Raw genomic sequence first — 23,128 nt, 5'->3', positions numbered from 1 at the left:
ACTGTTTGTTTTTTCTTTGGGGAAAGAGTCTTGGTTTTTGGGGGTTTTGCCCAGAGTGCAGTGAGTCTTGGTGTTGAAGGATCCATGCAGTCCGGGTCTTCCTTGAGCTTGGGTTGTGGTTTCCTCTGACTCAGGAGTTTTACAGGTTTCCCACCTTCAGTTGTGTGAAGTTTGTTCCACAGTGAGAACTTGGAGTAGGAGTCTTTTTTTTTGGGGTGGGGGCGGGGATGTCTTTTCTTTTGGGTGGGGTGGGCGATTTGATCTCAGTGAGATTAGTTTATGATCAGATCTCACATTTTTTGTCCCCATGTGTGTGAATTTGAGATCTAGTATATTTTGTCCTGAATGATAACAACAGTAACGCTGTTCCATAGCATTTGAATTTATGAACTCCAGGAAATTAATAATAGAATGTTTGGGCTTTGAAGCAATTGAATTTTAGAAGGTAGGGGTAGTTGAAGTCATAGAATATGTTGGTGTTTGATGAATTCATATATACCCAGTGTCTTCAGGAAGGCTGTGTGGGGTTTCCTGAATTTGGAGGTGGCCTGTAGCATGCTACAATTTCCAGTAGAGCAGTTTGCTATTATTAGTTGCACCTGGATACCTTTGCCTAGCGGTGGGTCATTGTGCATGAGTCAGTGGAACCTGGTATGGATAATGTATGTATCCTGTATGTTATCTTTCCTTTGTGGGTTTTGCTGGTGGAGTGGGTTTGTGGTAGGTAATTGGGCCGGCTAATGACAGGTGCCGCCTCTAACCTCTTCAGAGCCACCAGGTTCAGGTAACAGTCACACCATGTTCTCCTCCATTCTGAGAAGAGAAAAGGGTTGAGAGTTTTTGAAGATTTAGACTTTTGCATTTTAGCAGCTTCTTCCTTTTTTAATTTTCTTTTTTATTTGGTAGGTTTTAGGTTTGAGCCTTGAAGGCACTAAAAAAATTACAAAGCCTTAGCCAAGGCAGCCAATCCCAGGCAGCTAATATCCGAATCCTAGGTCCCCTGGTGCACAGCGTGGCTTGTCTTGGCGTGGCATGTCACAGATGAGACACCGAACACTGGACTGAATCCTGGCCAAGACACCAGACCAATTGTTAATAGCTGATTGTCTTGTCTCTATCTTATATTGTGGCATCATTCTTGGTGAAGGAAGGATACTGCTCAGGGTAGGGTAGGTTCTGGGCTACCTAATCAGAGAGATCTCTCCTTCTCTTTTCATGTAGTCAGGGAATGCACGTCTCTGTAATGTTCACACCAGCATGGACATGGATGTGTCATATTTGTACCTGTTTGGAGTGGTGACCTGAGTGCTTGTGTTATGTGTGGTATGTCTGGCTAGATCAGGGGGGGCAGCTGTGACCCTCTCCTTGTTGTTCAGCCTGGTGAGTGGGACGTCATAACATTTTTAAATTCATTAAATGAAGGAGGAGTATCTGAAATCCAATTTCTGGTTATTATTTTTCTAGCCACTGCTAGAATAGACCATAACAAGGGAAGTTTAACTTTTTTAACACTTTTAGGAACAGGAGTGTTAAATAATATAAGTGATTTAGAGACAATGAAATTATCTGTGAAAAGAGCCTGCAAAAAATCATTGATTAACATCCAATATTCCTTCAATTTTATACAGTCATAAAACATATGTGCCCAAGTAATTGATTATTTCTGATGAAGTCTAATGCTGTACTGGATGAAAGTGCCAAATAAAGATTGACTAACACCAAAATTGTGGATTATTGTGGTTTGTTTTTTACATTTCTCACTTGGGTAGTCTGCCTTTTTGGTGGATTATTTGAGTTTTGGTTTTTGGTTTCTACCTGAACAATTTGTGCTTTTTTGAATTTTATCAATGCAGAAAATGTAGTCAAATTGAAATAATACATTCAGGAATGAGTCATTCAAGAGACAACTTTGAAACTGAACTTTTATATGAACAATATTCAACATTAGAAAAATGCAACACATTTTTACAGGTAAATTTTATAAAGAATAACTTTATCACATTATAAACAGATATAAAGAACTAAACTTGAGGAGAATGCTTTCACAAATATCTGCATAAGGAAATAAAAATACAGAAGATTTTATCCAAAGGTATCAAATTTAGTGTTGTGTGATGAAATAACAAGCAAAGACCTAAAAATTACTGAATATATTAATTCTTTGCCTTCAGTTAATTTTCCAACGTTACAGATGTATAAGGAATAGAGGCAGATAATTCATTACTTCAACAAGTGTCAGAACTGTGCCATCATAACTTATGGAGTAAACTACCAGGTGACACATATGATGGTAATATTCTTAAAAAACAAAACTTCTGTCCGCAGGAACGCACTATAGCTAGTGATGGCAAAATCACGTTGGCAGGGATCAAGTTAGAAGAATTTCTAAGCTGCATATATTACACACCAGGGACAAGTCATAATATAAGTCTTAATAAGAGGAAAGGTCTGCTATTCTAATATTAAGATTTGCATACAGAGTCATTTGAGGATGTTACTTGCTAGACAGTTTTATAAAGCAATACAGCAGTACCAGGAGAAATTTCACTAAGGAATCATGGACCCAAGTCAACACTGATTGTTATAAGCCTTTTTCTACTGGTATCTGTTAGTCTGTTAGTCATTGCTTCTCCTTATAGAAAATATATTTTCATAGAGTTAGTACAGTTTACTTCTATAAATGCTGTCATCAAATCATGGACTGAGTGTTTTCTTTATTTGGTATACCTGAAATGGTGAAAAACAGAAGTGATCATTGATCAACAAACTGCAACTCACTAATTTTTCAGGATACGTGCAGTTTACATAGAGAACAATGACACCTTTTACCACAGGCAATTAAGTCAATTTACTGGTTTATAGTCATTTTCTTGGGGGAAAGCACTGATTACAGCTTTTATTCATCCATGGTTTGCCACCTATGTCTCTAATGGACACAGGTAACCTGTAAATGGTTCATCTCCCAGGCCCATGCTTACACTTACCAAGGGTATCAGAAATTGTCAGAGATTTGGGATGCATGGCTAGGCTTAAAAAGGACCTTGTGGTTGTTAGCCTAGTAAACACCTATAACCTGTGAACCTATAAAAGGGATTCCTTGGAAACAGTGCATCCAGTTTCTTAAAAAGTTATCAAGTGATATTCCAGGCATTACTCTACTTGGATAATTTTAACAGCTGACTTTCAAATGACATTTTTTTCTCAAGAATGCACTTCAGAATGACTATGTTGTTTGAATGCATGCTACATGAGAAACAATGTGAAAGCATACAAGTAGGACTAGGTTTAGCGAATGTTATTTGAAAATGGAAGATTATACATTCTTAAGTGAGATTCAACTCACACACTGTCTGTTTCTTCAGATGGTATTTTACTAAAGTTTAAAATGCCACAATGTATGGTATGAATAAATGCTGATAAATCATTAACAAGTATAATATCATACTAAACTATAATATTTTAAGTGACAGTAAATGATTAATTTAAAAAAATGCCTATCTACAGGAGGCAAAAAAACCCAAAAAAATAATCCTTGTTTTCCCGCCTTCCTCGACTAGTTTAGACCAGTTTACAGGTATTGCTGTATTCTGGGCTGTGGTGTAGTTCCTGTGTTGTCCATTACCTTACTTGGATAGAAGGAAGTTTCTTTGCTCACCAGTGGGAGTGGGGAGCCTTGAGCAGCCTACCTGTCCTTGGGGGAAGTGACCTCAGCACAAGAAGCTGTAGTAATTGGTTGTTTGGGACCATTCTTAGCTCTTTTGTAGTTCACTGCTTAAAATCCGCGTTTGCACGGCTTTGCGTGGTCGTGCGCATAGCACAGCTCCAGTTAAACAAGGTTAAACTTTTTCTGGGTCCGCCAAGTCTGCTCTTCAAATTTTCCCTTAAGGAAGCTCTACTCTTAGTAAAACCAGACTACTCACTGATTATAAGCCTAGCACTTGTTCTCAATACTTCTCTACTAAGTAAGCACTTTCGTACTAAGTAAAGCACTACATCTACTTACCACCCCTGTGAATACCCACCTCCCTTAAAGGTATACCACCCCCTTATACTGTTCTAGCATGTCGAGTGGTAGATTACTGGCGTCTTCTCCAGTTCAGCTGGTCAATCTGGGCATCTTGAGACAATGCTACAATTGTCTCATGTACACAGACAACCCTCTCCTCCTCCCAACAAACACAATTACATGTGAGAGATGCAACTATATAGCCAAACTGGAGGCTGAACTCTCTCAACTCAGAGCTGGCATGACCAGACAGGAGGAGATGGCAACCACACACACAACAATCCCAGTCCCACATAGACAACTGCAAACCAAACACATAAAAACACAAAGACATACTCGGAGGCTCTAATAAAAAACTTACCAAAACAACAGAGGCTCCCAAAGCAGACATCCAAAAATCCACCACATCAAAACAAAACACATGCAACACATATTTCAATAAATCAGTGTGTCGACCAATCGCAGCCCTTAAGGCCAAACACCTTGCCTGATACACTAGTAATAGGTGACTCCATAGTCAGACACACTGATGTCCCACTGACCAGGCTGAACAAGGAGAAGGTGACTGTGAGCTGTCCATCGGGGGCTAAGATCCACCACATAACACACGCACTCAGGTCACTCCAAAGCAAGTACAAATATGACTCCGTCATTGTCCATGCTGGTGTGAATGACCTGAGACGTACCTCCCTGGACTACATGAAAAGAGACATAGAGGAGCTCTCCGATTATGTAGCCCAGGCTGGTATGACCCTGACCCTGAGCAGCATCTTGCCCTCACCAAGAATGATACCACAATACAAAGACAAGATGATCAGCTTTAACAATTGGCTTGAGTACTGGTGTCATTCTAAGGGGATCCAATATCTGTCTGCCTGGGATGATATGTTGGACAAGCCACGCTGCTTCACAAGGGATGGCTTACACCTGTCACCACTGGGCTTCCGGATATTGGCTAAGGCTCTTGCCACCCCCATAATGCCTTTTTTAGGCAAGGCTCAAAAGACAAACCCACCTCCTTAGAAAACAAAAATGGAAAAAAATTAAGGGTAATGCTGCTCAACGCCAGAAGTCTAAATCTCAAGATGCAGGCACTTGATGCACTCCTCAGCATGGAGAACATCGACGTCTGTGCAGTAACTGAAACCTGGATCAAGGCTCCTGAGAGCACCCCAGCGCTACCAGGCTTTACCTCGTATCATGCTTTTCGGCCCCAAAACCTGGGCCGAACCACAAAGGGAGGGGGAGTGTCCATATTCATAAAGGACACCCACACCTCCAGGTTAGTAGCAACACATGAAGCAACAGAGACCATACAGGTGCAACTAACCATAGGCAAAACTGCTATACAACTGGTAGCATGTTACAGACCACCCTCCCAATCTCAAGAACCCCACTCAGCCTTCCTGAAGACATTGGAGGATATGAATGTATCACAAAATACCATCATACTGGGAGACTTCAACTACCCAAACATAGATTGGGTACATTATTCTAGCCCTAATACCCTAGCCCAAAGGTTCCTGGAATTCATAAATTCAAATGCACTGGAACAACTAGTCACCTCTCCCACTAGGGGAGAAAATATACTAGACCTGATCATCACAAACATGGGGACAAAATGCTCCACACCGGAAGTATACCCCTCACTAGTGAGATCTAACCACAAACTAATCTCCCTGGATATACATATCCCACCTCCACCCCCAGCACAGAAGACCACAGTGAAAAACTTCTCAAAAGCAGACTTCACTCTTCTTAAGAAGGAGATGGTATCCTTTAAGCCCACTGTGCCAGTGGATACCACATCCCACAATGCCGAATCCTTCACAAATGCTTTCTATGGACATATCCAGGAATGCATGGATCATGCAATCCCAAACAAATCCAAGTCCCTCTCCACCAAATGTAAGCGTCCTGTCTGGTGGACCTCAGCCATAAACAAATTGTATAACAAAAGAAGGAAGCTACTGCACGTCAGAGAGAAATCCCAAGAAGGGAAGACGTCTCTGATCAACATTAGCAGAAAACTACGTTCTCTCATAAAAACATCCAAGGCAAACTTTGAGAGAAAAATAGCTAAGGGTACTAAAGATAACCACAAAGCCTTCTTCAGCTATGTTAGAAACCTGGGTGGAAACCCTCAGATATCCTCTGAGTTGGTTCACAACAACAAAAAATACACTGAACCCACAGATATTGCTAACATTCTGGCTGACAGGTTCAGTGCAAACTTCTCACCTCCTTCACCCCCAAAAGAAGAAATACTTATCCCAGCTGAATGTAATCTCCCTGTCATCTCAGATGTCCAAGTGAGAACCACCCTAAACAAAGCAAAAAACACAGTATCAATGGGACCTGATGGTATCCCGAGGTGCGTGTTATGAGAACTCCAAGAGGAGCTAAACCCACACATAAAAATGCTATTTGATCTTAGCCTTACTTCGGGTTATGTACCTGTACACTGGCATACAGCAACAGTGGTCCCACTCCACAAGGGTGGTGCCTCTACAGACCCTGGAAACTACCGCCCCATAAGCTTAACTAGCCTGGTCTGCAAAGCTATGGAAAGAATCATTATGGAACTCATAAACAGAGACATAGGGGACCTACAGACAATTGACCCCACCCAGTTCGGCTTTGTGAAGGGCAGATCCTGCCTTTTAAACCTGGTTGACTTTTTCAAAACAGTCACTAGAGCCATTGATGAGGGCAAAGCATTCCATACAGCATACCTGGACTTGGCTAAGGCCTTCGACACAATACCCCACTCAGGCATCATAGATAAGCTAAACAGCTTAAAAGTAAACCCCTATGTCACTAGATGGGTTGCAAACTGGCTAAAGGACAGAACCCATAAAGTTAAAATCGCTGGAGCAATGTCAGACTCAAAGCCAGTCACAAGTGGTGTCCCACAGGGATCTGTCCTGGGACCCCTCTTGTTCGGCATTTATTTCTCAGATGTTAAAGCAAACATGGGAGGGCTGTGGCTGACAAAGTTCGCAGATGACTGCAAACTAGGTGCCATAGTCGATACACCAGCTGACACACACATCATACAAAAAGGCCTCACTGAAACGGACAACTGGTGCCGTAGTCACAGCCTTAAACTAAATGCCAAAAAATGTATAGTCATCCCTTTTGGAAAAAACAAAGTACCCACAAATTATCACATAGACAGCAACCCACTGAGTATGGAAAAAGTAATCAGAGACCTAGGGACCCAAGTAGACAGCGACCTCTCATTTGACACCCACGTTGACAAAGTGGTTAGAAAAACATTCTACCTTGCACACCTCATCATGAAGGGATTCACATCCAGATCCAAGGATGTCATTGTACCGTTATATTCCTCCCTCATCAGACCCATGATTGAGTACAATGCCCCATTTGGTATGTACCTCACCCGGCACTTGCAACAGCTGGACAGACCACAGAAGTACCTCAACAAAAGGATCAAGGGTCTCCAACATATGTCTTATTCCACCAGACTAAAGAAACTTCAGCTCTATTCAGTGGCATACCGCCTGCTCAGGGGTGATCTCCGCCTGACATACAAGGCCATGTCCAATCAGGATTTGATGGACATGCTCCACCTCAAAAAATCCAAATCCATCAGGACCACGAGAGCTAAAGACTTAAACCTCGGCACAAGTATGAATAGGACATGCTGGAGGGATAGATTCATAACACAAAGGCTTCCCATGCTTTGGAACAGGATCCCAGTTCGTATTAGGCAGAGCCCCTCACTAACTCTCTTCAAGAGAAATCTTGATGAGTGGATGGGAGATCGAAAATTTACCCCAGGGGTCACATCTGGGTCACTGCTAGACAGGGGCACAGTAAACTAATTCTATTATATAAGGGGACCTTCATTGTGTCACTACTAGACAGAGGCACAGTATTCTAGATTTATTCTGTACATTTTTGTACCATTTCATGGGGTGGCAAAAGCCACATCACTATGGCTAGGCTTACAAATGCCCCAGGGCAGATAGCCTAGTACTATACTATGAAACTATGAAACTATGAAAAAAAAGGAAAAGAAAAAGTTAGAGAAGTAGAAAACACTACTACTAAAAAATAAATCATGTACTAGTCAAGAATTAAATAAATTGTAGTTAAACAGTTTTGAACATATGTCTATATTTCATTAACAGTTAAACATTGAGAAATAAAATAATGGACAACTTTTCAGGATATCAGATTTTATTTGGCAATGAGTAAAATGTATTCTTATTTTTTTTATGTTTTGGTATGTAGTTTTATAGTGAGTGACTCTTTTTCATAAACAATACACTAGAGATCAAATAATTTACAGTTAGAGTGTGGTTTAAATTTATTTCTGTTTTGGTAATGATTTCTGTTGTTACTACCATTGAACAATAGTAAAAGGTGTCTGTTCTTCAAAGTCTTAATACCTTGATTCATAGTATGTACACACTATCACAAAATATTTTCATTTTTCAGAAAGTTTGTTAGCAACTTTTAATCATTTAAACTTTGAATATGGACTATATTCTGATAGAACTCTTTGTGATGATGGCATAGTGACAAGGATTTTAAGCAGACTGAAAGAATAAAAGTATACCGATTTGAAAGATTCTGTCTGGGATTCAGAAAGAAGCTCACTGCTCTTGTTAATTCACCTACTGTTTGAAGGTCAAATACTATAACTGTGAGAAAATGCACTTCAGAGACAGCCATGTCAGTGATGAGAAAGACTTCATTACTGGCTCATTAGTACTCTAACATTTGCATGACTATTCAGTATATGCTAATCTATGCAAGCCTGTGTAGCCTGTAATGTTTTCCTTGATCTCCATCATTGTTGGATGTTCCTAGCTCAGAACATCACACATCAGGATATAGCACATATAGATAAGATTACTCATTATCATAAAATGTAGAATCTAGTTATTGGTCATTGAAGTAAGAAAACAGTGAGATAGTACTGACAGTGGATTGTATTTCATACAGTGATGGGCTGTCCTGCTATCCCATTTTACTTATTATTCTGTTTGGGTACATCTGTATATAGAGGCTAAAGCAGTGAAAACATGGCAGAGTCAATGATAGTCTGGTCTCTTACAATATGGCCCTTTATCTGCTATTGTTAATTTTATCTTGAAGAAGCTTTAACAATGATTTCTGTTAAATTGTCCTTTCCCCATTAGATATTTCTTACTATTCCTGTGTGGTTGTAGCAGTATGATATAACATTTTGGGAAAAATATGCACACAAGGAGTCCCGCACTTGAAGAGACAATGGCAAATATCTCTACAGCAACCATATACTTCCCAGTGGTGCTCAGGTAGGCTGGGATAAATGAAAACCAGACACTCACAAAGACCAACATGCTAAATGTAATGAACTTTGCTTCATTAAAGCTATCTGGCAGGCTTCGGGCAAGGAAGGCAATAATAAAACTTACACTAGCCAGGAATCCCAGGTATCCCAGCATGCCCCAGAATGCAACAACAGATCCTTCATTGCATTGGATAATCAGTTTCCACTGATGTGAGGATGATGACTTAGTTTCACAGAAAGGTGGTGACCAGGATAGCCATGTGATACACACTGCAGTTTGTAACAAAGTAGACACAATGACAATCGAATTCGGCAGTCTGGGCCCTACACACTTTCTTAAGTCACTGCTCATGTCTATAGAGCTGAATGCAATAACAACTGTTACTGTTTTAGCCAGTATACAAGAAATGGCCAATGCAAAGAATATTCCAAAAATCTGTTGTCGGAGCATGCAACTCAGATCTCTTGGTTGTCCAATGAATGCCAGGGAACAGAGAGAGCAGGGAAGTAAGGAGACTAGGAGAAGGTAGCTAAGCTTCTGGTTGTTTGCCATAACAATAGGAGTATTCCGATATTTGATGAAGATCATCAGTGTAAGAGAAACTATCACAGCACTACAGATGCTAACTGCAGCCAGGCTGCCCCCTAATGGTTCATTGTAGGACAGAAAGTCAATGATTTTTGGCACACATTGATCTCGTCTGCTGCTTGACCACTGAGTTCCAGAACACTTGAGACAGTCATTTGAATCTAAATAGGGGAGAAAAAATGTGAAATATTAACTATTTGAATTGTTTACTGTCAGTGCATGTGTACATTTATTTTTCTATCATCAGTGTGTAGAAAATTCAAGATAATTTATCATTTATGCCCTATAATTGCACAGTGTGGTGGTATAAACAGATGTATAAGCCTGGATGTTAAATCTAAACAAGTCCCTTAACAAGAGAGATCTCCTTGGTCACCACTAGAAAGGAACAGTTATGCCTAGAAGGGTCACCCAGTTAGCATGTATAAATGTTAAAATGTAGAATCAGAGTCAAAACCTGTAATTTCTACTACATTGCTTTCATAGTAGGTTCCATTCCTGGTTAGGCTACACTTCTGTGATTTGCTGACTAACTCATTACATCCAAGTGACACCTCCAGGTGCATCTGCAGTTAACTCCTACTGATGCCTCTAGGTGCCAAATATTGCTTGTTCATATTTGCATCAAGAATTCTAAAACCATGCATGTGAAAGGTTTTAAAAGATTTCATGTTAAAGCTCACACAATGGCAAACTCAACTGCATTAATATTTGAGCTCTGTTTAGTGCAGGTAAATATATATTAACTGTTGCTTTTATGATATTAATTTGCATAGATATAATTTTCACATTTTTCTAAATATCTCAACAACCAAATAATACAGACAAAACTCTTTAGCCTTATGTGAAAGCTCACAACTAAATGAATATAATGCTGCAGACAGTATGTTTGTAACTTGAGCAGTCACAGAGATATTGTCAGTTGTTTATAAAATATTACACATGTAGTAGTTACTTATAACTTAATTTGATTTAAGACATAGAACCTAAAGAATACTACTACAATAAAAATAGTTTGTGCTAAAGAGTTTGCCGTTTATACTTCTTTCATAACCTCTGTGGTTCCAGAGATATGAACATTTGTTTGAAATGTGAGGACATAATTTGATTCAGTCAAAAATTGTAGGCTGCTCCCATTGGAAGTTACAGTACAAACTTCCTGAGCACCTTTTGGGTGAATGAGCTAAGGCTCATACAGTACTGCACTCTCTGATGTTAACTGTGAAATAGAACTGAAAGGCGTAGATGCGTAGCCAAGATAGAAGTTTGAAAGATGTATTTTAAAGACCATGAATAATCAAAAGTCAACAATCCTTCTTTAAATAATTGTGCAATCAGTGCATTAAATATAAACTGAATAAAAATGTTGCATGTGTTAAAGTTATACAAGATCAGAGCTAGCAGTTATAAAGTTGATGAAAGCTCCGTGGTGCATGCAATAAGTTTTATATATATATATATATATATATATATATATATATATATATATATATATATATATATATATATATTTTTTTTTTTTATACTATAGTATATACTATAGTATATACTACTAGATAGGTAGGGGTTCTAATCTCAGACAGGGTAGGTCTGTGAATGTGCGCGTGTGTGTGTGTGTGTGTGTGTGTGTGTGTGTGTGTGTGTGTGTGTGTGTGTGTGTGTGTGTGTGTGTGTGTGTGTGTGTGTGTGTGTGAATATATCCCCTTGCAGCAGTGTGCCTTTCTCACCTGTCTGTGTGCAATGGTTATACATCCCTCTACACAAAAGTTGAGCATTCATTGACCCAGGCAATTATAGGCCCATCAGCCTAACTAGCCTGATCACCAAGGCCATGGAATGCATTATCATGGACCTTATAAACAAGGACAATGGCAACCTCCAAATGCTTGACCCAACACAGTTTGGTTTTGTCAAAGGGAGATCATGCCTGTTAAACTTGGTCAACTTTTTCAAAACAGTCATCAAAGCCATGCATGAGGTGGTGTGCACCACCTTCCTTGACCTAGCCAAAGCCTTTGACACTATTCCACAGTCAGGCATAATAGATAAACTCTCCCACCTAGGCATCACCCCCCATATGTTACCAGATGGGTGGCTAACTGGCTCACTGATAGAACTCACTCAGTCAAAGTAGGAGAAGCCACCTCTAGTAGTAGACCTGTGACAAGCAGTGTACCCCAAGGGTCGGTCTTGGGGCCTCTAATGTATGGGATATACTTTTCTGAGGTGCAAGCCAAAACAATTGGTCTGTGGCTGACCAAGTCTGCAGATGACTGCAAGCTGGGCACTGTCTTAAATTCCCCTAGTGATGTGAACATCCTCCACATGATGGCCTTACCCAAACTAATGACTGGTGCCAGAAGCATGGCCTCAAACTGAATGCTAAGAAATGCATCATTATCCCATTTGGTGAAAATGGCATCCCCACTAATTATCACAGTAATAACAATGTACTAAGCATGCAATCAGTTGTGATGGAAGTGGGCACCCAGGCTGATAGCAACCTGACTTTTGACCATCACATTGCCTCCATTGTATGGAAGACTTTCTACATGGCCCACTTCATAAATAAGGACATTTCATCCAGGAACAAGGAGGTCATAACATCCCTGTACTACTACCTTATCAGACTCATTATTGAGTACAATGCCTCCTTCAACATGTACCTTGCTAAGCACATGCAGCAGTTGGAGAGACCACAGAGGTTCCTGGCCAGAAAAATCAGGATTTCAAACATCTATCCTATACATATAGGCTAAAAGCCTTGTTCATCTATTCAGTGTCATTGCTCAGAGGTAACCTGTGGCATACAAGGCCATCTTAAACCCAACCTTGATGGAGTTGCTGCATATCTGTAATACAAACTCCACTTGTGCAACCCACACACAAGGCCTTAACCTGGTCTGTGACATTAATAGAACTTGTTGGCGGGATAAATATGTGTCCCAAGGACTCCCCCCTATGTGGAACAGTCTCCCTCTTCATGTCAAGCAGGGTATCTCTCTAGCCCTCTTTAAGAGGAACCTGGACAACTGGATGAGAAACAGAAAATACACCCGGGATCCCACCTGTATCCCTGCTGGACAGGGTAACCGGTGTTGACTTTGAAGGAACATGGGTGAAATTCTTGGCTAGGCTTATAAGGGCCTCCAGACCAATAGCCTTGTATCATCCTATGAACCAAAATATTGAACTTGGGGTTGAGAAATGTGTTTGTTTGTATTTGTCAACCAGAGTAGAGCTCCAATCCACATGGATGTTTTTCGGACTTGCCTAGTAATTACTGTCTGATTAAAGGACTTGCTCAGAACCACACAGTAGGCAGACCAAACCTGAGGAAACATTCTCTGGAATACAGGAAGTAGCTCATTAAATTAGCTCTTTAAATAGGAATGCCACATAACAAGCTATAATGATGATGAGAATATAGTTATGAACCCCAGTAGTATCTCCATAAATGAGTCCAAGAGTCACTTTTTTCAGCTAGAAATTTGTTGTAAATGCTAAGCAATCACATAATGGCATGCACTCAGCAGTGTAGCTAGAGATTTCCACTTGAACTCATAAGTTCTTACTGTTGCCTCACCAACTCTAATCAGATTTAAAGAATGTACAAATTTCTCCAAATGTTTCCCTTCACAGTTTAGAAATGTATATGTCATATTTAGGTGATCACTCATACAACAAGGAGAAGCTGTTTTCAGTTGCTTACTTATATTTCAAGGCAAGGTGTGAACAGACCTATGATATCCATGTTGTATTCCTTTAGACAGTTATAGGCCTCGTATTGCCTCAGCAAATCATAATGTTTCTGTCAGACAATCAGAAAAAATGCACTTGGCTAAGTACAAGAAATATACATTCCTCTCAATACAAAACTAACTGCTGTTATTTGTAGTTAACCTGTGAGATTTCTTCTTACATGTCAAACATAAAATATCATAATCAGGAATAAAGCTATTCAGGCAGAAAAAAAACTACAATCTGTATAACAGAGTTGCCTTTAAATTACATTTAAATCTTTTGCTTTTGTTACATTTTGGTTGTTTTCAAACACCTGGGCACTCTAAAGTGGATCAGTGCAATTATGCAAGCAAATATGGTGGAACTGTGAATACTTTGTACATGTCATAAGGGATTCACATTATAATCCCGAAATCCTGAAATATCGAATTTCAGAATTTCAAGATCATAAAGCTGAAACCTGACAATCTCGAAACCCAAGAAGCGCAAATTTTAAAATCGCGAACACTAAACTAACCATACACCACACACATACACACAGCTTCCCCAACACACAAACACTCAAACCTACACTACATACAAGCAGGGGGACAAGCCACCCTGCATCCCCCATGTGGGGGGCTGCACCCCCAAATCCCCCTATTTAAGTATACTAACTCCATGGTCGCACTACACAAACACACAAAAACACCACCATACAAGCTACATTCCCCTCGCACACAGAGATCATAGTAACCAAACACACTGACAGACACTAAAGCCCCTAACAAAAACCCTTAAACATAAATACTTACCTGAATTTCCAGCAATCCCTTCACACAGTGCAACACCAGAAGTGCTAGATGAAAATCTCCATACCTCGGGATTTTGAAATTCGCACTTCTGGGGTTTCGAACTTTATAATCTCGGAATTCTGAAATTCGGTATTTCAGAATTTTGGGATTATAAAGTGTTCCTGTGGTAAGATATATGATTGGGCAGACTGTGACATACGACAAATTCTAAGTTTGCCTTCAGAATAAGGAAGGGTGGATAAAATAATATTAACCTCTCCTACACTCTCTGGGAAGGGTATCTGTACCTCACTGAACATACACAGCATAAATGCTTGAAATGTCACTGACATAATTGCAAGATATGAGAGTGTGAATGGACTGAACATGGGAATCTGCACTGCTAAATTCAAGGTGATGGGGAGATTCTGTGTAACTCCAGCAAACACACCCCAGGATTTAATAATGTAAAATGAATCTATCTATGTACACAGCGACAGTTCCCCCTCAGTAGCATGTCATGCATATTAATGGTGATGCACTGTTGAGGGAGAGCATAGGAATAGGGATATTGAATCAGTGTAGGGAGATGTGTAGAAGCTACCCATGGTTGTGGATGCCTGGTCAGATGTTAAGTACAGAATGATGCTCCCAGTAATGCACGCCACCACTGTTGAAATGCTGTGAATTCTGTTAAATGTATAATATTTAAGATTTTTTTTTGCATGTTTGCATGGCGTGGAGTGCAAAAATGCCAAGATGCATTTACATATAGAGAGCTGTCACCTGCTACACATCTAAAAATAGAAACCAGATGTAATCAATTATCATAATTAGTTTTGTCATTTAATTTTTTTTTTTAGAATTACCATTTGCGCAGCATGGAGCACTGTAAAGCCAAGCACTGTTTATACATAGATAGCCGACACTTGCCAGACAGACAGCTAAAAATAGAAACTGGATGTAATTCATTATTTATTTACAGGTTTGTTTACAATGTTTGTGTGGTGTGGAGCAGTGCTCAGCAACACTAACAGGTAGCTAAGTAGTATATGTGAAGATATAGTAGTTTTCATAACATCCAAGTAGCTAAATGGGTAGAGTTCTAGCTTTATGTGCTGTAGGTCCTGGGTTTGAGTCCATAGGAGGCAGAACATTTCTGTAATTGAATGTACTATTTTTGTATAAGTTAATAATAAAATTGTAAAATATGTCACTGCTGCACTCTGCTGAACTCTGTTGAGCTCTGCTCAACCATGCTAAGCACCATATAAACATGATAATGGCTGCTAATGTTTGCGTGGTGCCAAGCTTCGCTAAAGCCTTGGTTGTGCCAGTTTTCATGTTGCTCAACTCTGCTTAGCTGGTTTGCGTGATGCTAAGTGACATGGCACTTTTTTGAATGTTGCTCAATAACATGTAAGGGCAGGAAAATAGCCTATATTAAGCACAATAGGCAGGAATTCTGCACCATTCATTGGAGTTCAATTGTCTATTGATATGGCAGGCATTGCTGGTGAATGTGTATGCTTTCAGGTGCAGAAGTGGGGTATTCAGCAGTCCGGGGTTCTGGTTGGGCTCCTGATAAAAAACAAGGACCCAGCTGATGCAGTTTGATTTCCAGGGCTTGGAGTGTAAGGTGGAGGCCTAGGATCATTTGGCCAGAGAACTCCCCAGTGTTACTGGTATCCCCTGCACAGGTGAGCAGTGTCGTCACCACCATGATGACCTGAAAAAGAGTAAGAGAGGCAATCACACCACTTAACCTCTCATATACCTCTGTCTATTCACATTCTACAACCTCTACTTAGGAAGTGCATTAGCATTACTTCTAATTCTTGCAAATATTAGAAAATGCTAGTTTTTCAGCACTGTGACTAAACTGTTTGCATATTTATATTTTTAGTACTCACACTTTCTTATGTGACAACTATAATTTGTTCTGTATGCCTGCATTCCAGTTTGCACTCTATTTTATTTTATGTATAATGTTTCTTTTACTTTTTATTGCTGCAGATATTATTGGAGATTTTCTCCTTGGGTCTCCACTGAAGATGGGTTTTTTGTAACTCAGCTGGACCAATCCGGTTAACAAATGTGAAATAAAATAAAATAAAATTGGAAACCTGGGTCCAAGAAGCAAGAGATGGGAATGCCACACAAGTATGTAAGTATGTTTTCTACTGTCTTACCAAAATGCAAGCTGAATATCTACAAAACTTGTATGCATAATGGTATGCTTCTCTCCCAACAGCTACAGTTGAGAGGGCTTGCAATGTCAAGTCCCATGCTGGGTGCCAGAACAGGTTGCTCCATGAGTGCAGTGAGTGCAGATGTATTATGCTATAGTGCAATAGGCAAGAAAGAGTAAAACATTTACTGCAATAAAGTATACACAAGAAAATCTGTAGTGCAATAAATGGGCAATTAGAGCTGTAGTGCAATAAATGAACAATGACAACTGTAGTTCAATAAAAAAATAAACAATACCAATAACAGTAAGCAAAATGGTGTAAAGCAGGATTGTGTTGTTATAACCATTGCAGTAGAGTGGTATATATTGATTCTGTATGGTAAGGCTGCTGCAGTCAGGTATAACACTGTAATAGCTGTAGAATGTAAATCTAATGGCCTGCAAACTGTATTGCTTAACTCAAAGTACTGTCCAAGGCTGTCCCCAGGTCATCATTGTTCACATAATGCTCTTTGTTCCTCAGACTTCAGGTAATGAATGTATATGGGTGAGGTAGCCAACTCCATGGGCAGATATTACATATGGACCTCAGGGATATTTCAAACCAATAACAATAAAAAGCATTCACCACCATTGTTGATTTTAAAATAAAGCTGTATTAATATATGCAGTATGGTTGTATTCCATGCAAGTGCGTTCTACTGTCACTACAGTCTATTATAACACTGAAATAGTACTAGAATGCCAGGAGAATGTCTTGTAACTTGTATTTCTCAATTCATGGTATGATTCCAGGTTATATCAAGGCCAGTATCAGTCAGGCAGTAGTCAGCAGTGCCTCAGAAGCTCAGTCTGTTAAATGCCTTGTACACAGTACATTTTGCCACACACAGTCATAGGTTGAAATCCAGTGGCATGTAGCATTAAATCTTCAGTATCAGTCACATAATGCACATTTTCTCTCTCCCCATGAACAAGAGCTATCTGGGTGAGGTAACCCATATTATTGAGCAGATATGATGTTTAGATTTCACAGAATGTTAAAATCAATATCACAATCACTATACACACTGAGCAGAGTGGATAAGTTGTTGACCGCAGCTGTTAGCTGAGATATATAAGTATCCTGTTTTTTTTTTCGATTATTTATACAGATTATTGTTTTTTAACAATTAATATATAGGACTTTTATTGTCTGCTTTTTAGTCTTAGTTCATAGGTTCATAGGTTCATACTAGGCTATCTGCCCGAGGGCATTTACAAGCCTAGCCCATAGTTTTGTGGCTTACGCCACCCCTTTAGTATGGGGAACTATACCCATTATTTTGCTGTGCTTCTGTCGAGCAGTGACACTGAGGTAATCCCTGGGGTATATCTGCGATCTCCCATCCATTGGTCAAGATTTCTCTTGAACAAGGCCAGCGAGGTGCTCTGCCTCACATATACCAGGATTTTGTTCCACAGCATAGGGAGGCTTTGGGTGATGAATCTATCCCTTCAGCACGTCCTATTAATAGCCGTGTCGAGGTTTAAGTCTCCCGCCCTTGTGGCTCTGATGGATCTAGATTTTTTGAGGTGAAACATATTCATCAAATCTGGGTTCGACATGGCCTTGTATGTCAGGCAAAGGTCACCTCTGAGCAAGCGGTAAGCGACTGAATAGAGCTGGAGTTCTTTCAGTCGGGCAGCATAAGACAAATTTTTGAGACCCTTTATCCTTTTGGTGAGGAACTTTTGTGGCCTCTCCAGCTGCTGCAAGTGTCGGGTCAGATACATTCCGAATGGGGCATTGTACTCAATCATTGGTCTGATGAGTGATGAGTATAGGGAGACTATGACCTCCCTTGATCTAGATGTGAATCCCTTCATGATAAGGTGGGCAATGTAGAAGGTCTTCCTAACTACTTTAGCTACATGGGTGTCGAATGACAGGCTACTGTCAACCTGGGTCCCCAGGTCCCTGATAACTTCTTCTGTGCTCAGAGGATTACCACCTATATGGTAGCTAGGGGTAACCTTGTTTTTCCCGAAGGGTATGACTATGCATTTTTTGGCATTTAACTTTAGGCCATGGCTCTGGCACCAGTTATCCATTTCTGTGAGACCCTTCTGAAGGATATCTGTGTCAGATGTGTTTTCGACTATGGCACCCAGTTTGCAGTCATCTGCAAACTTTGTCAGCCATAACCCTCCTGTGTTTGCTTGTACTTCGGAAAAGTAGATGCCAAACAAGAGTGGGCCCAGGACTGAGCCCTGTGGGACACCACTTGTGACAGGCTTTGAGTCTGACATGGCGCCAGCAACTCTGACCCTGTGGGTTCTGTCACTCAGCCAGTTTGCAACCCATCTTGTGATGTATGGGTTAACATTTAAGCTGATGAGTTTTTCAATGATACCCGAGTGGGGTATTGTATCGAAGGTCTTCGCCAGATCGAGGTAGGCTGTATGGACTGCCTTTCCCTCATCAATGGCTTTGGTGACTGTTTCGAAAAAGTCAACCAAGTTTAAAAGGCATGATCTGCCTTTGACAAAGCCAAACTGGGTTGGATCCAAAGTCTGCAAATTCCCTATGTCTTTATTTATGAGGTCCGTTATGATCCTCTCCATGGCTTTGCAGATAAGGCTTGTCAAGCTAATGGGCCGGTAATTTCCAGGGTCGGTGGAGGCACCGCCTTTGTGAAGTGGGACCACAGTCACAGTGCGCCACTCCCTGGGTACGTATCCAGAGGTGAGACTATGATTAAACAGCTGTCCTAGCTGTGGGTTTAATTCCTCGTTGAGTTCGTGGAGCACACAGCCTGGGACACTATCAGGTCCCATGGATGCTGTGTTTTTTGCTTTGGAGAGAGCAGTTCTCACTTGGGCGTTAGAGATGTTTGGGGGGCTGCAACCATTTGGTATAGATATCTCCTTTTGGGGGGGAGGGGGGGAGAAGTTTGCACTGAACCTGTCAGCCAGTATGTTGGCAATGTCTGTAGGATCAGTAATCTTCACATCATTTTGAACTAGTTCTGAGCATATCTGGGAGTTTCCTCCCAGGTTTCTAACATAGCTAAAGAAGGCCTTATGATTGTCTTTTGAGTCTTTAGCTATTTTTCTCTCAAAATTTGCTTTGGATGATTTTATGAGAGCTCTTAGTTTTTTACTTATAGTGATCAAAGGTGTCTTACCTTTTAAGGATTTTGCTCTATCTTGTAGTAGCTTCTTCCTTTTGTTGTAGAGTTTGCTTATGGCTGGGGTCCACCAGACTGGATGCTTGCCCTTGGTACAAAGAGTCTTTGTTTTGCTTGGGATTGCCTTATCCATGCAGTCCTGCAGGTGCTGGTAGAAGGCATTTGTAAGTGATTCAGTGGCTTGAGTACTGTTTTCCGCCAGCTCGGGGGCCTTAAAGGAGACCACACTAGTCTTTAGAAGTGTGAAGTCGGCTTTCGAGAAGTTTTTTACTGTGGTCTTTTTTATTTCAGGTGGGGGTGGGATGAGGACCTCCAGCAAGATTAGTTTGTGATCTGATCTCACCAGTGAGGGGTATACTTCCGGTGTTGAACATTGTGCCCCCATGTTCGTGATGATGAGATCAAGTATGTTTTCTCCTCTCGTGGGGATGGTGACTAGTTGTTCCATGGCATTTGAGTTTATGAATTCCAGGAACTTTTGGGCTAGGGTGTTTGGGCTTGAGTAGTGTTCCCAGTCTATATTAGGGTAATTGAAGTCACCTAGTATGATGGTGTTTGGAGATACATTTATCCCCTCCAGTGTTTTCAGGAAAGCCATGTGAGGTTCCTGAGTTTGTGAGGGTGGCCTGTAACATGCTACAATTTGCAGAGCAGTCTTGCCTATGGTTAATTGCACCTGGATGGTCTCCGATGCATCATGCGTTGCCACCAGTCTTGAGGTGTGGGTGTCCTTGATGAATATGGATACCCCCCTCCTTTCTTGGTATTGTCCGGATTTTGGGGCCAGAACGCATGATATGAGGTAAAACCTGTTAGTGCTGGGGTGCTCTCAGGAGCCTTGATCCAGGTTTCTGTCACAGCACAGACATCGATGTTCTCCATACTGAGAAGGGCCTCGAGTGCATTTTGAGATTTAGACTTCTGGCATTGAGCAGCATTACCCTTAGTTTTTTTCCTTTTTTGTGTTCTAGGGTGGTAGGTTTAGAATTTGAGCCTTGCCTAAAAAAGGCACTATGGGGGTGGCAAGAGCCTTTGCCAATATCCAGAATCCCAGGGGTGACAGGTGCAAGCCGTCCCTTGCGAAGCAGCGTGGCTTGTCCAGCATGTCATCCCAGGCAGACAGACATTGGATCCCCTTTGAATGACACCAGAGTGTATTTTATTGCTATTAACTAATCTGCACAAGTAACTAATTTGTCTGCAGTTAAAAGCATTCTGTATCTTTACAAATCTTTATCTGTTTGTGCTTTCTCTAGTGCTACTGTATGTAGGCTATTGTTTCTAGCTGAAGCCTCTTTAACTTTGCTAGATTGTGTTGATAGTCTGCTGAGTGGGGGCTGGTTCTTTTGTGTTCCTGTAAAAAAAAAAAGTTGTTCTTCTGGTATTTAAGCCCTAACTTTGATAGGGTTTCTGTTTATATACACTGAGCAGAGTGGATAAGTTGTTGACCGCAGCTGTTAGCTGAGATATATAAGTATCCTGTTTTTTTTCAATTATTTATACAGATTATTGTTTTTTAACAAATATATAGCACTTTTATTGTCTGCATTTTAGTCTTTAAGTGTATTTTATTGCTATTAACTAATCTGCACAAGTAACTGATTTGTCTGCAGTTAAAAGCATTCTGTATCTTTACAAATCTTTATCTGTGCTTTCTCTAGTGCTACTGTCTGTAGGCTATTGTCCCCACTCTCCCTCCCAGTTGGTGTCTTGCTCTTATACTTGGTGGCTTTGTAGTTCCCGCCCCTACTGTAAATCTTATCTGTGACACTCCTCCCAGTCTAGTGTCATTAGCTCATTGCCTTAATATTGTTACAACTCAAGTGCTCTAGGTTGCACTGCATCTGAAGTGTTTGTGTGTTTTAGCTGCTTTACTGTATATATAGACTTCTCTGTTTCTTTAACTAAATAAGCTCTGCAAAGTTGTTTTATTGCATTCCTGCCTGTATTTCTGAGTTTTTTGCACTTTTAAAGTTTGTTTTTGCTTAGTTTAACTGGTAGGCTACACACTCAAGTGCGCTAGCCGAATTAAAGCATTTACTGTGTTTCTGTACCTAATTTCTGCTACTTTGTAAAAAAAAAAAAAAAAATCCTTGTTTCCCTTTACTGAACTTGAATAGTCCAGTCTTCAGGTATTGCTGATCTCTGGGCTGTGTCATAGTTCCTGTGTTGCCCTTATCCTTATTTGGATAGGGGGAAGCTTCTTTGTTCACCAGTGAGAGTGGGGAGCTCTGAGCAGCCTATCTGTCCCTTGAGGAGTGGTTCCAGCCCAGTGACTTGTAGCTTATTGGCCGTTTTGGGCTATTTCCTATCTCTTTTTAACCCCCTGCTTTAAAGCCAGCTTTAGCACGCTTTTGTGCTTGCAATTTAAAGTTTGTCCTGATTGTTGCATTTACCTGTTGAGGCTACACACTCAAGTGTGCTAGTCTGTGTTACATATTTATTGCATTTGTCTGCTGTTTGTTGCAAAAAAGAAAAAAAAATATTATCCTTGTTTCCCATCTTTCCTGACCTAGAGTAGTCCAAATACAGGCTTTGCTGTATTCTGGACTTTTGGAAAGTTCCGGTGCTGCCCATTTCCTTTCTTGGATAAAGGGAGGCTTCTTTGTTCACCAGTGGGAGTGGGGAGCTTGGAGCAGCCTATCTATCCCTGGAGGAGTATTCCCAGCACAAGAATCTGGTAATTCCTGTGTTGCCCATTTCCTTTCTTGGATAAAGGGAGGCTTCTTTGTTCACTAGTGGCAGTGAGGAGCTTGGAGCAGCCTATCTATCCCTGGAGGAGTGTTTCCAGTACAAGAATCGGGTAGTCTGTTTGTTGCAAAAAAGAAAAAAAATATCCTTGTTTCCCATCTTTCCTGACTTAGAGTAGTCCAAATACAGGCTTTGCTGTATTCTGGACTTTTGGAAAGTACCTGTGTTGCCCATTTTCTTTCTTGGATAAAGGGAGGCTTCTTTGTTCACCAGTGGCAGTGGGGAGCTTGGAGCAGCCTATCTATCCCTGAAGGAGTGTTCTCAGCACAAGAATCTGGTAGTCTATTGGCCGTTTTTGGGCCAATTTTTAGCTCTTTCAAGTCCCCCTGTAAAAACCCACTTTGGCGTGGTTTTTGCACTTGTTACTACTCAGCCAAGCTCCTTGTGGTCCTGCAGAGTGGTGCTAGCAGCAGAGAGGCTAAAAGAGCGACTGCTAACCTGAAAAAAGTGTTTGTTTTCCTGCTACTACCTGGGCGACTGTCCGATCTAGCTAAACTGCAAGTATTTCTGCTTCTTGAACTGTTTTAAACTGCTTAAAGTTGTTTTTGCACCTGCACTTTTAAAGTTTGTCCTGTTTGTTGTTTTTA

General features: G+C 40.7%; 1 protein-coding gene across 1 annotated transcript in view; it reads right to left on the bottom strand.

Annotated features, from left to right (window-relative positions):
* Positions 1–9,044: 9,044 nt before the first annotated feature.
* LOC122808190 (extracellular calcium-sensing receptor-like) overlaps positions 9,045–23,128 on the bottom strand; it is a 512,288-nt gene continuing 498,204 nt past the window's right edge. Inside the window, exon 5 of the mRNA XM_044079158.1 lies at positions 9,045–10,067. Within this exon, the coding sequence (XP_043935093.1) occupies positions 9,145–10,067 (923 nt within the window). The 3' untranslated portion in view covers positions 9,045–9,144. The remainder of the gene's footprint in view (positions 10,068–23,128) is intronic.

This window comes from Protopterus annectens, chromosome 8.part0 (assembly GCF_019279795.1).
Source record: "Protopterus annectens isolate FY-2018-M chromosome 8.part0, PAN1.0, whole genome shotgun sequence".
Classification (NCBI taxonomy): domain Eukaryota; kingdom Metazoa; phylum Chordata; order Ceratodontiformes; family Protopteridae; genus Protopterus; species Protopterus annectens.
This window is presented reverse-complemented; position numbering and strand designations above follow the sequence as displayed.